Source organism: Strigops habroptila, chromosome 4, assembly GCF_004027225.2.
Source record: "Strigops habroptila isolate Jane chromosome 4, bStrHab1.2.pri, whole genome shotgun sequence".
In the NCBI taxonomy this organism is placed as follows: Eukaryota; Metazoa; Chordata; class Aves; order Psittaciformes; family Psittacidae; genus Strigops; species Strigops habroptila.
The window spans coordinates 38,263,194-38,281,397 of NC_046358.1; the positions used below are offsets into that span (position 1 = coordinate 38,263,194).

Below are 18,204 nucleotides of genomic sequence, written 5' to 3' on the forward strand. Positions count from 1 at the left end.
GGTTGATCTTTGGTATATGTGGAATTATTGATTTTGGTTTACATTTTGTGATGTTTAACCAAGGTCATTTTTGCACGACATATAATAGCAGATGCTTCTGTTGTAGAAGACCAGCTATCCATTTAAGACAGGAGAATGTAGCTTTTATATACCAAGCAATTTTATTTAGCGATATGCAAAGTAAAAAGAACTAAGTTATAATTACTGTCGTTAGAGACACAGAACAGAGGTAGGTTGTGGGGTTGTTTGGGTTTTTTTTCTGTTTTTTTTTTTTTTTTTTTTTCCACAAGGGAAGGGGATTAAAACCTCCAGCAGCTTATACCTAGCATATGTAATTAAAGAAGATAGGAGATCTATAAATAAGGGTAGCTTAGTGATTTGTCGTAAGTTTTGTTTCTTTTTTCTTTATTGTTAAATTCCATTTCAGTGTAGATGCTGTCTTGACAATTTTCTTTGCAGACCAGGGTTTCTGTAAACAATAAGCAACTAAAATTTGTCCTGCTTACCTGTTTTTTTTTTTTAATCAATTAAAAATTTAAATAAAAATAAAATTAATTTCTTATAAAACTATCAAGTAGAAATTTAAGTAGTGAATGTAATGAAATTCTGGTTTTGTTCTAGGTTCTGCATGGATGTGTCTATGGGTCTCAGTGTTTTAGCAACCCTAAATATTTTCCTCTAAGCCTTTCTGATTTGGCATGTGTGGATTACGATCCTTTTATGCATTTAGAAAGCTTGAAGGAGCCAGAACCACTGCATTCTCCAGACTCAGAGAGGTCTTCTAAACTTCAGCCAGTCACTGAAGGTTTGTCAAATTGCCTAAATACATTTTCTTTCAAAAAGATTTTCTCTTGGTTTCCAGTATTGAAGTGTTGGTCTAAAGCATAAGTTTTAAATTATACCTAGACAGTAGGTAAGAACCATTAGTATGGAATGAGCTAACATAATTTTGAGCAATTACTGTTCGATTAACTGAAATAAGTCTCTTCTGAACAACATGAAGATTGATTTGGTATGGATTCTTCTGTGCTCTGTCTGTCACTGAAAAGTGTTAAGTACTGCAACATGGATAAATGCTGCTTGTCATTTTATTTTCAGTAAATAAATTTATTTTTTCTTAATTTTCTCTAAGAATATTTTGGACTTTTTCCTATCTGAGTTTGTAATATTGAAAGCTTTGTGTGAATTTTCATAGCCCATCATAATGTGTTGTCAGTCTATTTACACTATAACTCAGTTACCTAAAAAAAAAAAAGAAATTTTCTCTCATCTGCTTAGAAACTTAGAAGCCCCAGGAATTAACATTTTCTTCACAACTTGAAAATAAAAATAAAGAATCTAAGCTGCAGAGGAGTAGCATATATTATGCAGTGTATCTAGTAAATATCAAATGGCTACATTGGGAAGAAAATTGAAAAAGATGAGATTAATACGATACCAGAAACTCTGTGTAGTGCTATTCTCCCTCCATATTAAGTTTTTCCATTTAGGCTTCCTTAAAGGTATTAAGGACCAGATAAATGCAGCAGCTCTTTGTAGCAGCTGTGTGCTAACAGCAGGTGATTTTGTGGTCTGTAGTGACTACGTGCTGTTTTTTATGTAGAGAAAATGGCTAATCATTGTGCCCTTGTCTAAGGCATGCTTCATCATCCTCAAGTACTTTTTTGGCCAAAGAATTCTAAACATAGAGCTGTCCCCTAATAAGCTCAGTATTGGATTGAACAAGTCTGATTTCAGAACTATTGGCAGGAGGAGCTGTAATTATTAAATTTACTGAAGAATGAAGCAAGGTACTATAGTTGGCTTTTTGTCAAATGGCTGTGGTCTTATTAGTAAAAAGTAATCATCTGCTGGGTCAGAATGAAAGAGGCTTCGAAGGATTCATTCTGTCCTAATTACAGTCTCACCTATACATATTATGTAAAGCTAATATTTAAAGCATTTGCCAAAATTAACTTCCACTGCATGTTCTATTACAGTGTAGTGAATTGTAGTAGCTTTTTATGCCTGGCATCTTTTGTATTCTGTAATAATCTGTAATTATGGGTTAGCAGCAAATGCTGTGTGGCTTTTTTAATCTGACAATCTGAAAAGACAACCCTGAATAGGTTTCTCTTTAAATGAATGTAGTTGCAAAAAGCTTTAGCATCGATATCTTCATTTTGCATTTCCGTACATGATCTGTTCTTTTATGATTTCTTGTTAAATTTCTAAATACAAGTAATTTCAGCTGTTCCTTTTATCTCTCCAGATAAATTAAGGAAGCCCCATATGTTTTTAAAGTTTCAGGGCTCTGGAATTGTAAGTCAGATTGTGAAATTTAATTGGCAAACTAAAGCATTATAATGCAACCTTGGTCTTGCAACCTTGGCACTTCTAGTCCACATTGCCCGGCAGAGAATAAAATTGGCAGTGCTTAACTGATCACACAGCATCTGTTCTTCCTGGCATTGTTGAAGGAGTGAGAGGAGTAAAGCTAGTGGATAACAACCAGTCTGGGACTCGATCAAGACAGGGAGTCAATTAGTACAAGCTAGCAGCAGAGCAGTATGCCAGTGGGTCAACCTCTTTTTGGTAGAGTAAAAATACTATCGTGGTATCTTTTTTTTTTTTTTTTTTTTTTTTTTTTTTTTTTTGAAGGAATGGAAGTGGGCAGGATGGCAGTTGTAGAAATCAGGGAGGTTCTACAAAGACAGAATGGGGTTTGCTAGATTCTTTCTTCAGGTCACAAGCAAAGCTGAAAGTACTGAAAACCCAGAATTCTTAGACAGGCTTCTTTTGATCAGTTTCATAGATGTGATTGACATGCCCTGTTATGCCTTCCATTGTTCAAGGTCAGATCCATCACAAGTTTTATGGACACTTAGCCAAAGTATAATGTGGTATGAGACCACGAAGATACGGGACTTTCAATGATACAGCTGTGTAGTGGGGACAGGATCTACTGAGAGCCTGGAGCAAGCCCTGTAATAAACTGCAGGGCAAAGATTTCTTAAATCCTCTGGAAACAGGCAATATAGAGAGAAGACTATTCCCCTCTCTGTTTCAGTAACTTTCCAAGTGCTAGGATTGCCTGTGGAATTGTCTTTGTCCTCCTTTCTGTAGGTTTCAAGTAAAGTGGTAGATTGCAGTGTAAGATACACAAAAAATAATTTTGAAATTGTGTTACATATGTTAAAGCATTATGTTTAAACCAGAATGAACTTTTAGCAGATGACAATAAAGACACCAGTAGGAAGCTTTTCTTGCATCATCAGAACTTGCAGACAGCAAGTCCGGGGTGCTTTCATACATCTAAGGAATCACAGGGCATGTCTACATGAAGGGTGATGAACTCTTCCTCTAGCTAGTATCGACAACAGCCTTCTCTACCTATAGTACAAAGCGTACAAGTGCTGTCTGTGCTAATTATCCACACCTAACTAGCCTGGATTCAGTGTCACACTGACAGAGATATACTTTCTCTAAAGATAGTGTAGCATTATAGTCATTCACTGTGCAGTTTAGATGTGCAAACGCTAACTCAGACTGCATTGTGCTGTGATCTGCTTCTGATCTTTTATTTGTCGTTACAGGACCATAAACATAAATGAGGGAGAATTACAATGGAACCTCTCTTCAAAGCTTTTTTGTTGTTTATATTAAATAGTGCAAACATTTAGGAAAAAGTAAAATGGAGAGAGTTTTGTAAGCCTTATATTAACAGGGAAGCTGGTTACATGTATATATATATAGCATTAAACAAAAAGTGCTATACATCTTCTAACGTTAATACATAGCAAAATCAAACTATTGAATAGAGTCTAGTCATAAGGGAATAATACTGTATGGAATTTTTTTTATTTTATTTTTTTGCAATTACTGACAAAAGCATTTTGAAACCTGTTCTTCATAGATCACAAATTTGTTTAGAGATAGTTGTGATTGGAAGTTAGCAGTTACATTGCATAGACACAGTGGTCTATCAATTATGGGCTTTTCACCCCGTTTGTCATATTGCTTCAAATATAAATTAAAAACTTTCGTATAGATCGATAATTTTCCTAATGTATTTCAATTTCTGAAGAAAAATTATTTCCCATCTGATGTTTAGTCTTTGCTTTTATTTTAAAAAATAAAAATATAAAGTACTAGTTTTTACTGAAAGGAGACAAAAAGTACCCTTTTAAAAAGACACTTTATACATGGTGCATCCAGATTAGCAGAGTTTGTGTTTCATGAGGGATATTTTAGAGATGAGTTCTCTGTAACGGCATCTCTTTTTACCTGAAGCTTAAAATTAGAAATGAGTGAAACTTCGTTAAGCTAATGTAAAATACAGGTAGCTAAGCTAAACTGAACAGTCTTAGGCTCCCTCTAAATGTGATAGAGTTTCCAGAGAGTGATTCATCCCATTTCTCCAGGGCTTCTGAGATGAATCAGTCTGTACATGTGCATCATTCTTTAGATAGCTAAAAGGGTGAGGAGAGTTAAATTCCCCCCTCAGTCATTACTTTTTCCTTCCACGGTTCAGCAAAAGTTGAATTAAAGAGTTAACAACAGATCTTAAGGAAATTTAGGAATCCTCCTTTCATGCCACTGATACGAGTGGCGATGGACCTTCAGCCTTTCCACAAAAAAAGTAATTTCAGGGACTAAGAAAAATAGCTATTATAACATGCTTCTGGTAAATTACCGAGTGATCATGTACACATAAAAAATACATTGCCCAAGCAAACAACTATACCACTGTAAAGAGAGCAGAAATGGGTTCACTCAGGAAGACAGGTTGGCAAAGCAGCCAGCTAGACTGCTTCAATGTGTAATGCTATGACTTCATTTGTAGAGTTTGTGGTAAGGCTGTGATTGCTTGCATTATTGCATATTTTGATCTGCCCTCCAGAAACAAAGAGCGGGGTTTAGATACTCATTTTAGGAGTTCTAATATGTTGAATGTGCAGTTGTTCCTGATTGAGGAGGTGTGCTTCTGGGAACGAATTATTAATATGTATGCTCTCATATATTAAATATGAGAATTTAATTTGAATTTCTCATATTTTCAAAAAGCATTATTGGATTTGCTTTTTTGAGTTGCGTTTGGTTTTGGCTTTTGCTAAAGGAAACCACCATCAAAATCTGACCTGCTGTGTGGCAAAAATGTTCCAAGATTGCTTTATTTTATTTCAACATAACAGGTTACATCTTACAGTTTACTTTTCAGTATGGTTTGTTTAATACTTCTGATTTAAGTTTACTGTGTCAATTTTAGATCCACAATACTGTATTCTGAGAGAAGACTCAGTGAGAAGTTCTCTCTGTTCTCATCTTATAAAAGGGGCAATAACAGATTTATATCCCAATTCTTTTACATTCTATTTTAATTCAAGAACAAAATTTTCAGAGAAAGACTGTGGTAGGACTGGGAATGGACCTTCCAAATTTAAATTTGATGTTCTGCTCTTTGAATCACTGTGTCACCTTTCTCTTCTATAAGTCCCTTAGGCTCCTAAGAGAGTAAATTCATGCACACAGGCACAAGACAACCATGGTCAGGTTTGAGATGTTTAGGGTTTGCCACAAAACAGTACTAGTAATAATTTATATGCTTACATGTCCCTCTCATTTCTTCAGGTTTTTCAGTGAAAATGAAAGTGAAAATGCCTTTAATGAAAGGAATTTAATCTACATAGTGTGGGACTTCAGGTAGCTGGGAAGCTTACATGGTTTTGCTCCTAGGAACCCGAGAAGAGTACTCCCTTACTTACCTGTTGCAGTGTCAAGCACTAAACACTTCACATAAACAACCTGACAGAGATAAGCCAGCCTCTGCATTGTCCGGGTGCTGGTTAGTACTGCACTGATAAATTATTCTTCAAGCATCCAGCTTGGTTTGTCATTGTCTTGTATAAACTTACTACTTATATTTCAGCAGATGGCACTATAACTTAATTTCCTGTATGCTATCAGTATCTGGACGTTTAATTCAGCTTCATTGAATGTTTTTGTGTTTGTAAATTTTAAACCTCAAGGTTATAAATAATAAAAATACAATATTGAATTTGTTTATATTAGTTTTCAAGGCCTTATTTCATTAAAATATTTGACTTTATCTGAGTTTTGGAGTAGTATAAAAATGAACTTGATTTTGCCAGCTACTAACTGGGTGAAATAATTCCCTTTTTGTAGTTCAGATCTAGTGCTCCCTAAAGGTAGAGAAGAGCCAGAATCCCAAACATCTCTTACATGCTTTACCCAAACCTTGTGGGGGGAAAAAAAAGGCAAATATATATTAATTGTTTAGTTTTTGCAGATGCAGAATACATCCAGTGCTTCAGAAACTAAAGGTCTGTCATGACAGTCAGTATGTGTTACAAATTTGCCTTTATTTTTCCAGTTAAGCCAATTAAGACACCTTAAAAGGCAAAAAGAAGTTTGCTTACTAAACATGAGGTTTTATTGTGTATAAATACACAATATAAAGGGAGATGAGATAGTTTTACCATGTTTACATGTCCAAGAGGTTACATTTTCTCAGTAAATACTGTATGAATAAGTTACATGGTTCAGAACATTCTAGTTTGATGGATTTTTGGTGAGAAAGAAGTGGGAAGTGTTTGCAGCAGTTTTCAATGTTTAATATAGTTTAAAATATATGATATAATCCTGAGGAATATGGTCTTGATTTATCTTCCCCTTGTTAATCCCAAATCTGGGGCATCCAGGTCCTGTAACAGACTGCAGAAATACGTGCTTTGCCATATTAATCCTGTTCTGTCTTCTACCTGTGATATTCTACAGTGTAATACTTTTGTGTATGGGTTCTTCAGTGGATACCCTGAACTAGTTGAGGGTAGCCTGGCTGACAGAGTTGCTTTGACCACCTCTGTACTTCATGGGTAATGTAGAGTGGATTTCATAGAAGAATCCAAAACCAATGAAGTACTGGGTTAGCAAGGATGTGGTATAAACATAAAGAAATTACTTCTGTGAATTTAGACAATGTTGCATGCATGTGGAAAGTATGCAACAAAGAAGGAGGTGGCAACGCTATATTGAAATACCAGTGCATCTCACAAGATGAATTTCGCATAAGATAGGCCCAATTAACTTCTTTCTCCCTCCAAGTTTTTCCAGCCTGAAACTTCTTAAAATGCAGTTGGGGCATAAGATTTGTTTTTTGAAAATTTGCTGCTGTTAGATTGTGTTCAGTATAGATAGCCTCATCTTCGATTTGGTGCTTTAAAATCATCCAGTATTATTCTCAACCTAACCTACAGCTATATGCTCCCCAGGGAAATTAAGATGGATTATAGGGTTTGTACATCTTTGTCCCTTTGTTTTTCTCAATGTAATGATGTGTATAAATATAAACATCCATTGCAGTTGAAAATGGACTTCTTGCAACACAATTATGATCTCTGCTTCATCAGCAATTTAAGATTTATTTTCAGTAGATTAAGAAATCATGTATTTCAGAAGAACTATGCTGATTAAAAAGCTATGGTAAAGGAGGTATGCTAGGCTGTAAAATAATGAGGATGCTTCTTTAACTGTCTTATGATTTTTCATGCTATTTATGAGACCAGTGTTGATCAAAATACATATTTTCCATTACTGACCCTAACCTTGCAGTGTTCATCATCTGTTTAAAACTCACGAAGAAGAGGAGACCAAAAGAAGTATGTGAATCTCAGTGTTGTTTTCTGAACTCTTCTTTTAAAACGTATGTTCTTTCTCTCACAGTGAAAACTCACATGCAACAAGGATTAATTTCTGTTGCTGCTCGTACTGTGATAACACATCTGGTCAACCACTTAGGCCACTATCCTATGAGTGGAGGTCCTGCTATGCTAACTAGTCAAGTGTGTGAAAACAACGACAATCCCTACAGTGAAAGTCCTGAACTTTCTCCTGAACTTTTTGAGAACCCAAACCTTCAATTCTTTGTGTTAAACAATACATCCCTGGTGTCCTGCATACAAATCCAAGCAGAAGATGACATGCCTGGGGGAGGACTGTCTGCTGGACTTGCATCTGCTAATTCAAATGTTAGAATTATAGTGCGTGATCTATCTGGCAAATACTCATGGGATTCAGCCATTCTGTATGGACCATCATCTTTATGTGGATCTTCACAACAAACGTCTTTTGCACTTTCATTATCTCAACAAGATAAAGTAGAAGATGCTCTTTCATCTTTTGAGCATGTGGAGGATGTATCTGCAAGGGATGGAATTACACTCCAAGTAAAAAGGAAATTTAGAGACACCGTGCCAACATGGGATACAATTAGGGATGAAGAAGATGCCCTTGATGAACTCCTGCAGTATTTAGGTGTTACAAGCCCTGAATGCCTTCAGAGAACTGGTGTCTCACTCAACATTCCTGCTCCTCAACCAGTCTGTATCTCAGAGAAGCAGGAGAACGATGTCATCAATGCAATTCTGAAACAGCACACAGAAGAGAGGGAGTTTGTTGAAAAGCATTTCAATGATTTAAATATGAGGGCTATGGAGCAGGATGAGCCAACCTCACAAAAGCCCCAGTCAGCATTTTACTACTGCAGATTACTTCTCAGTATACTGGGAATGAATTCTTGGGATAAAAGGTAAAAAGAAAAGACTTGCAATTCAAGAACATTCTTTTAAGGAATTGTGCTATTCTTAATGCGTAATAATAGTTGATCATGGAGTAGGTTAAGCCAAAAATACTCTAGGCCAGCCAACAAAAGAGGAGAGAGGATATGCAACTAAGGGGAAAATGGCAGTTTTCTTCTGTATTTCAACCCATCATTTAGAGAGGCAGAAAGGAGGAACCTGTTGCCTTTATTGCTATTTTATATTCTTTCTTTAGAACAGTGTTGGAAGGCAAATTGAAGGAGTGATATCTTTTCTAATTATCCTTTCACCAACTGTACTAAGGGTTACTGCGATGGGTGAAGAAGGCATCTTTTTTGCTTTCTTTGCTTCCTATGTATGTTCCTGCAAAAATCATTACCTTTCTGTGCCAGAGTGAGACTCTGAAGGTGTCATATTCTCAGCTATTGTGTTGCTGGACAGTGTCCTGCTGCTTTGATTAATGTCTCTGCTTACATTAATTTTTTGGGGGTGTAGTTAGGTGTATGTCTGCATATACATGCGGGTATGCACAAATATTAGCATCCTAGAATTGAAGGGTCTTTCTGAAATCTTTTTTTTTTTTTTTTTTTTTTTTTTGCCATGGCTGTCAAATTCCGTATTTTCTTACTATGAAGGGAAGTAAAACAAAAATAATCTATGTCACTGGACATATCACTGGAATTGGACAAAATTCTGGTATTATAACCCTTGTTTGTGTCTTTAATTGCTCAAGGCATCCTGGTTTTGAACAGGACTGCTTTTAAACTCATTCCACTGTGTTTTGTGGGAAACATCTTAAGCGCCGCTTAAAAGAAATGAAAAGTGCCTTTCTTGCTCTAACATATTGTTTTGTTTTTTCTTTAAATTGTTACAGCTGGATGGGTGACTGGGGAGTTTATGTTCTGTTCTCTTCTGCAATTCATAATAGCAAAACCTCTGTGTTTAATGCACTAACTCCCTCAGACAGTAGGTTATGGGAGTGTCTTTTGTCAGTAAGCATATACATCATGGCCTCGTAAAGTGTGCAGCTTGTTATATGCGTCAGAGGGAGTTCTGTCTGTTCTGTAGAGAATGGATTGATTGCAGTTGGATCCAATAGGTTGACAGAGGAAAGTGGAAAGAAGTAAAGGTTGTACTCAGGGCTATAATGGATATAGAAGGTTTCCTGGAGTAAAAAAAATTGCTTGTATATATTTTTAAAAGATACCTTAATATTTTATATAAGAAAGTACTATTGAAAAGGCAAAAACATTTGCTGACTGTTCTTGGATGGACCTGGAAATGTTCTTTTATCATTCTTGTACTATTCTGTATCTGTTGGTGAACAGGTGATAAAATAGTTACAAATTTCTCTATTTAGAAGGAGCTTTAATCTCCTGAAGAAAAATGAGAAGTTACTTCGAGAACTCAGAAATTTGGACTCAAGACAATGGTAAATGCTTTTAACAGCTGCCTACTTATTTAAGTGTGCTTGTACTTAAATGGCTCTAATTGCACAGGTGTAAGAGTTGAACTAATTTTTAAAAGTTCCATAAATTACTCATGTATTTTGCACTGTAGTAGTTACTGCTATTATATTGAAGTTACATTGGTATTATTCGTAGAGTGAAACTCTACAAGTAGAATGTCATGAGACAGAACAAACTTCAAAATAACTGAAAATTATGAACATTTGCATGGACATAAGTTGGAATAGTTTTAAAACTTTGATAAATTGAAGTCTCCACATTTTAAGCTTTGGGTAATTCTTTAACTGTTTTCCAATGCTTTTAGTGTTTGAAGACATGGAATTCTAGTTGGCATTGTAGCACAGAATTAAAAACTGTGAATTGTTTTTGTAAAAGTTGAAATAAAATCCAGTGTAGGTTTTAGAAGTGTGAGAAACCACATTTGGTTGCTCCAGTGTCCAAGAGCTAGCTTGACAGAAGACATTGCTATAGTACTAATAGATCTTTCGTTCAGTTGCATAAGCTGCATTTGCCACAGTGTACACAAGGCACCGTTAATGGATAGTGCAATGTCAATAATGCTTGCATTACATGTTTTGCTCATTTCAGAACACCAGCTATTCCATTGGTAATTGGCATTGCCAGCACCATGCTATATCTTAGAAGTGATAAAAGCTGTTCATGTATAGCAAAACTTTTAGACTCTAGAAAAGACTGGACTAGAATGGGAATGTGGAAATGTGGAAGGTCTTAAAAAAGAAGCCATATAGTTATACTTTACTTCCACTATCTTTTTTGATGTTTTAAAAGCCATGCTCTGTGTGTACTGTTTGCATTTTTTGGTGTCGTATTAGTAAAGGCACTGTCTTGCAGTGACCATTCTCTGTTTTACAGCCGAGAGACACACAAGATCGCAGTGTTTTATGTTGCTGAGGGACAAGAAGATAAACACTCCATTCTTACGAATACAGGGGGAAGTCAAGCCTATGAGGATTTTGTAGCTGGTCTTGGCTGGGAGGTATTAAAACATTTTTATCCTAAGTTCATTTACAGAGAAAGCTACAGATCCCTTTAGATATTAAAAGTCTTTGGCTCTTTAGCATTACTCACAAATGCTAAAATACACTGATTTGCAAGTAGGATGTAGAGAAGAATTCTGATTTTAATTTCATTACCAATACTAGCTATTTAATTTTAAGATCTGTGAATTTAAGAAAGTTTGTGCAGGCAGAGATGATTCTTTAATGTGCAGTCCTGTACTTGGTTTTCATGGACTGAGTAGGAGGCATCTTGATTTCCCTGTAAGCCTCTAAGTGTTACATCCACTGAAGTTTGAGCTTTGCTCAAATTTGGGAATCCAAAAACTACAAGCAATCAGCATCTGTCATGCTCCCTTCTTCCTGCCTTCTACTGCAGACATGTAACTGTTCACACAGTGATGTACCATATCATCTATATGGCCTGCAGCTCTTTAGTCACTATTTTGGTACAGCTATGAGGATTTCCTTTTTTGCATCCTTTCTTTCTGACTGCACAGGGTTGACTTCCATTATAAAGTTCAACTTGTCACAGTCGCACAGAAGTTTAAGAATCACTTCTGCTCCTGGCTGGCTGCATAAGAAACTACAGGTGTCTTGTTCCTCTAGCAACTTGGCATTCATCAGGAGTGTCCACATGAGTGTCCATCTTACTTGTTCTTTTTTTTTTTTAATTATTATTATTAATCCTTAGGTACACAAGAGCACTACTAAATTAGCTGTGTGGATAATGGCTCTGACTTTTCCATAGGAACAGAGAAAATCTGCTAGAAGTCTGCTGATTGTCATGAACATAGATGTTTGTTTTCCACATTCCTGACTCTTCAGGAGAAAGAAACCCAAATATCCTTCTTTCATGGGTTAATTCCCTTACTCTTTATTAGCTAGAGTTACTAATAAAGAGTTACTATAAAGAGTTACTATAAAGAGTTACTAATTTGAATTAATATTCCATGATAAGACATTGTCATGGTTTAACCCCAGCCAGCAACTAAGTACGACACAGCCACATCCCCCTGCCATGGGATGGGGAGGAGAACCGGAAAAAGGTAAAACCTATGGGTCAAGATAAGAACAGTTTAATTGAAATAAAGATAACAATAATAATAAGAATAGGGAAAAGAGAGAAAGGAATAAAACCTAAGAAACACAAGTGATGCACAATACAATTGCTCACCACCTGCTGACTGATATCCAGCCCATCCTTGAGCAGCAATCAGCCCCTTGCAGCCAACTCTCCCCAGTTTATGTACTGGGCATGATGTGCTGTGGTATGGAACACCCCTTTGGCTAGCTTTGATCAGGTGTCCTTTTTCTGCTCCTTCCTGGCTTCTTGTGGCCCTCCTCACTGGCAGAGCATGAGACACTGAAAAGTCCTTGATCAGAGTAAGTGCTGCTGAGCAACAACTAAAACATTGGTGTGTTATCAGTAGTATTCTCAGACTGAAGCCAAAACTCGGCACTGCACCAGCTACTAGGAAGAAAATTAACTCTATCCCAGCTGAAACCAAGACAGACATCTAATATTTTAACCATTTAACATGAAATTCTGGATCCCTTACTAACAGAAAAGCAGATTTATATCCCACATGGGCAGAGATCAAAGGTATTCACATCTGAGAGTCAGCGTTCTTTAGGCAGTTTTAAAAGTGAAATAGCATGTTAAGCGTGCTTACTTATTTCAGTGTCAAACTATTTCCCATAGAACGAAGACTTATAAACTTATTTATGAATTATCAGTTAGTTTCGTTTAATTTTTTTTCATATTCACAAAAGAAATATTTCTCAAGAAAACATATGAACAGTAACAAGATGATTTAAAAAATTTTAGCTCTCAAACAGGATTTTTTCAGAGCTTAGGTCAAGGCTGACGTAGTATCAGAGAATTTTTAAAAGTTAAAAAAGCACGTGTAAGCAACTGGTCAGGGAATAATGTAGTAAATACTCATTTATATGACTTTTTCTTTTCTCTAGCCTCATCTTCCCAGCAGCATCTGTAGTGACTGTGAAATATAGAATGCCACTGCACCGCAGTAGATGTCCAGTCTAGTTGGCAAGTCCGAGCTCTTCCAGAAAAGCCTAACTGTACTGTTGTGAAAAGGAACTTCACTTTAAAAAATACAGTTGAAAGTGGATTTTAAAGTGTGAAGTACATACTTATCACCTGATTTTCTTTTTTTTTTTTTTTTTCCCTTCTCATAATGTTTTGTGTGCTTTATTTCTAGGTAAATCTCACAAACCATTGTGGCTTTATGGGAGGACTGCAAAAAAACAAAAGCACTGGATTGACCACTCCGTATTTTGCTACCTCAACAGTAGAAGTAATGTTCCATGTGTCAACAAGAATGCCTTCTGATTCAGATGACTCTTTAACAAAAAAGGTAGGTGATTCTGAATAACAGATTTTGTTTTGGTAATAAACCCAGAGAAATTAAGAGTCAAAGAAAACTAACTTTTTCTAAAAAAATCATAAAGTATAATTTAGTGATTTATTTATTGTAAGAAAACACTTTTACCTGCTAATCTCTAATTTCGACATACTGGTGATTTTTGCCGTCATTGCGACTGTTGTCAGGATCACATGTGCAGTGGTGAAAAATACAGGGAGGTAATGGTCTGTGCAGAAGAAAAAGCGTTACATCCGAGTGATGTTTTTAGTACTTCCAGACTTTAAATGCCAATTACTAGATATGTGGTGAGTACTTTCCAAGATGACTTTTTATTCACTTAAGAGCCACATGATGGCTATTAACATAATTTTAAAAAAAGTTTAAAATACAAAGAGTTCAACAATGTTAATTGTATATAAAGTGTTTTGTCTGGGAGCAGGCACAGGCGCTCAAAAGTGATATGATCTCTCATAGGCACATTAAGAAAAAATGGTTTGCTGTATTGGTATTTTTTTTCTTTAGAATTTAATAAATTCCACATTAATGATAGTAAGTTACAGTCTCAAATGTGTCCTATTATAAATGAACAATTGGCTATCATTAGACTGTCCCCTGTCCTGCGTACATACATCTTCAGATGTGCTAATCCATTCAGTAGACACGTTAATGAGCACTGGTTGAAGTGTAATATTGGAGGAACTGAAGCTGGTTGACCTTAGCATGGAGCTTAATACTTGTAATTAAATTAGACAGTAGGCAGTTAGTAAAAAGAGAAATAGCCATGCCTCTGGCAAGCTTCAATTATTAATGACTTTTTTGTTGTTTATGTTCAACTTGAAGAAAAAATATTATTGTTATCATTATTACTATAGACTGACTATGAGTTCTGACTTCTCACTGTTGCATCTTAGGTTGTTTGGTTTGGTGGTTTGTTTATTTGGGGGGGGAGTGTTATTTTAAAAATGTGGGTTTTTTCCTATGCCTGTACTGCTGCGTCCTTTCTGTTCTTTATTTCCTGAAATAGAGTCAGGATAACACTTAGATTGTAAAATTATTTATAAAATTGGTTCAATAGCAAAAATAACTAATTTTAAAACAAGATTGTTGCTGTTGTTATAGAATAGAACAGCGTGTGTATATTTTTTCTAAGTTTATCGGCTTCTGTATTTTTTAAAAAGAAACTCGTTTTTGTAAAACACAGCTTGTAATTATCCTTACAATATATGTTTATAATCTGTTTGAATTAGAGCATTAAGAAGTGTTGTTAAGGGGGAAGATGGATCACAGTGAAAATTAATTAATGATAAATAATTTGCAAATGCTGTGGACCTCAGCAGAACACACAGGCAAGATCTCATGTCTGATTCCGGGAGCACCTTGAATCTACATCATCTATAGCTGTTCTTGCAAGGCAAGGTTTGGTGCTGGTCCAGGCTTCCTGTGATTTAGCTTGTGAAAATGGCATCAGCTGGACTTTTTAACAGCTCCAGCTTGCCCCAGGCCTGTTTCTCTCCTCCTTTATCCACAATCTCACTTGTCAGTAGTTTGGAATATTTGAGGTTTGTATGCATACTATACTATATGGATACATAGTGGATCAAAAGATTACGATTATATCTGTAGCTCAGCTACTGATGGGCTGTGTAATGAAGTTTCTTTATTTCTGTGTGACTTACTTTCCTGTTCTTCTGTGTGTAGTTTTTGTTCTTCCTTTTAAGCCTAGTTTCCCCATGAATGAAGGTTTGAGAGCCTTCCTTTATGTCTCTCCTTTCTTCCGTAACACCTTTTGCCTTGTTTCAATCAAATTTAATAAGAGACATGTTTCAAGGTGTTCGTTTCATGTATGTTTTATGAAGATAGGCTAAGTAAAGGAGATAAAGTGAGAGAGACTCTTAGTACTCCTACTCCGCAGGTAAAGACTGCATGAGAAAAAGCATTAGGCATCAAGGAACCAGCACCAGAGAGAGGGGCTATGAAAGTGATCCCAAACGTGAGAAAAGCAACAACTCAAGTTTTCATCTTAGGAGAAACCAGCAAGTGGTATCAGGGAGACATGAATAGGAAAACAGGCTTAATTCTTTTACTAGCGCTGCAACTACTAGTGCTGCTTAGACTGAACACATCAGCAAAAGGAACGTGTTGAGATCCTGTCCAGCTCTCACACATTATAGGGGACCTGAAAATCATTTGAGGGCTGTGTGTGTTACAATCGAATTGCTCTGAGTGCATGCACTGTTTGTGACCTCCAGAGAAACTTGAGTTTTGAGCGTCTCTACAGGTCTTTCATGTGCTTTCTTTGTCTATTTCATTCAATAGGAGAAAAACAAGCAAAATTGCAGTAGTTGGCTTAGAACTGCTGCTGGTTTTTATATTGTAAATGTGCCTAGAGGTGCATGATAGGTTCATCTTATAAATGGAAATTAAATTAAATTAAAACAAAACTTCTTCCTGCCAGTCGAGCCACTGCAAAATCAAGATTCTGCTGTTTCGGAGGCTAAGCCAATTTTAAACTTATTTTCCATCAGTCTTACAGAGTAGTCAATAAAACTTTTAAGCATCTTGGATACCTCATATGCATTTGTTTCTGAAGACTTGAACAAGAGTAAGAAAAGCCATGAATTCATGGAGAACAGATAAAAATTTTCTGAATGTGTAAAGGAACATAGCATTGAAATACATGTATAAAATAGGTATTTAATTTGCAAATAGTAAATTGGAATTTAATGTTGATAATGCAATCCATTTTGTTTTTCTTAATATTGAAGGTCAGAGTAAAAAGTAGTTACACTGCCCTTACAAGAATAAACTTGCAAAGAAAATAATCAGGATTAAATGAAACTGTGAAGATTCTCAGTTCACAGAATGAGAAAGCTCATGTATGTGCCTCTACAGCTTACCACCTGTCTAGCTCTTCCTTCCTTAGCCTGATAAAGAAGTGAAGGCGTTGTAGCTGAGAATGTTACACACAAGATATGTAAATAAAAATAATGTGGTTAATGATTGGAATACTAATTCATGATTCTAGGTTGTAGATAGTGTGATAGTGTGTGATAGTTATAGATAGTGTGATAATTTTCCCAACCTCATAAAAGATTTATAGCTCCCAGTATTTACAGCTATTTTTTTTTTATTGTGGTATTAGCAGGTATTTGGAACTGGAAGGTTTATAGATGTAAATTATTAGTACAAATTTTTTTTTTTGGAGTTACAATTATGTAAATGTGTTGCTTTAAAAATAAAAACAAAACGAATCAAAAAAAAAAAAAACCCCAAAACCCCAAAACCAAAAAAACAAAACACACACACACAAAAAAAAAAAAAAACCCCAAAAAAAAAACAAACAAAAAACCACACACGCAAAACCAAAAAAACCCCCCACAAAACCACACACACCATAGTTGTACACACAAAGTTTTGTGGTAAATTCAACTAGAGGGTATGTATGCTGTAGAGAGCAATTCTGCTTACGTTTAATGGGCAAAAGTAGCTGCGTTAAGCCATTACTTCAGATGTTTCTGCTCCTTCCATTCTTTTTATAATAAACACTTTCATTTTGAAGAAGAAAAAAGTTGGGGCTAGCTGTTGCATCATAAGAAAACATAATAGCCTTTTTTCTCTCTCCTTTAGGTAAGTAGGTATTAGAAATTACAGTAATTTTGGCAAGAGTTCAAGGGTTAATGCAACAGATAAATAAAAGGAATTTTCTGTAAATTGAGCCCTGCATTATTTCACTTGTCTTGCCTTTCCAAACCTAACTCATTTAATTTTAAAAAGTAAATACTTAAATTCTTCCTGACAGCGTGCTTTGCTTTTACTATCGTTTATTACTTCAATTATACTTGGTATCACTTAGAACAATCTGCCATTTGGAAATTTCAGTATAGCCTGCAGCTTAGTATTAAGTCTGGCTGCTATTGTAACATGTACAGCATATGACACTAATGTATCAAAATTAGATTTGATCATCCCTCCTGGTTATATTTATTTCACATTTCTTTTGTATTCAGTTAACATAAATGTATTAGGAGAGCTGACACATGATGATGGCTATAGAGTAAGAATATTTTAAAGTATTTTGAGTTAAATTTGAAATTTCAGGTAACCTAACAGTCGGTCATTTTTATACATTTGTTTTAATGGAGTAGAGTTTCAAAGCAAGCCTAAAAAAATCTGTTTGTCTCTGACATCTCCTCAGGGCTGTCTTCCCAACAGCTCAGGTTTAAAATGGCTAAAACAGAGCTCTTAATCTCTCTCATTGCCACCTTTCTGGATCACCATGGATAACATGACCATTGTGCCTGTCACTTGTACCCATAACCTGAAATCATCTTTAATTTGGTCCACTTTCAGGATTCTTACATTCAGTCTGTTCTTAAGACTGTTCTTTTTTCTACCTAACGTTTCTTGCAACATAGCCTTTCCATACACACAGTTAAAATTAACCCATTATATCCTAAACTGTTGTTTTGATTGCTAAACCTTCCTTTCTCTGGCCTTGACATTCTTAATTCTTGAAGAATGCTGCCATAAAAGACATTCTTCTAAGCTTTGACACCTTTTTACAGTTTCTCTGAGTTTGTCCCTCTCCATTTTTGTGTTTTGCCTTATGCTTAGATAATAAACTCTCTAGAGCAGTTTGATCTGCATTTATGCGGTATTTAGCATTTTAGAATACTGGTGTGTAACCTATAGTTCCAGGTGTTTCAGCTATAGCGTATTACAGGTTACTTGA

The 18,204-nt window shown here is 35.7% G+C and overlaps 1 protein-coding gene across 13 annotated transcripts in view; it reads left to right on the top strand.

The window, feature by feature from the left end:
• Positions 1 to 18,204, top strand: part of RALGAPA1 (Ral GTPase activating protein catalytic subunit alpha 1) — a 128,559-nt gene that overhangs the window by 74,237 nt on the left and 36,118 nt on the right. For all 13 annotated transcript variants that reach the window (XM_030481881.1, XM_030481876.1, XM_030481877.1 and 10 more), the window contains 5 exons: positions 622 to 805; positions 7,723 to 8,587; positions 9,958 to 10,029; positions 10,940 to 11,063; positions 13,308 to 13,463. In XM_030481881.1, the coding sequence (XP_030337741.1) occupies positions 622 to 805; positions 7,723 to 8,587; positions 9,958 to 10,029; positions 10,940 to 11,063; positions 13,308 to 13,463 (1,401 nt within the window). The remainder of the gene's footprint in view (positions 1 to 621; positions 806 to 7,722; positions 8,588 to 9,957; positions 10,030 to 10,939; positions 11,064 to 13,307; positions 13,464 to 18,204) is intronic.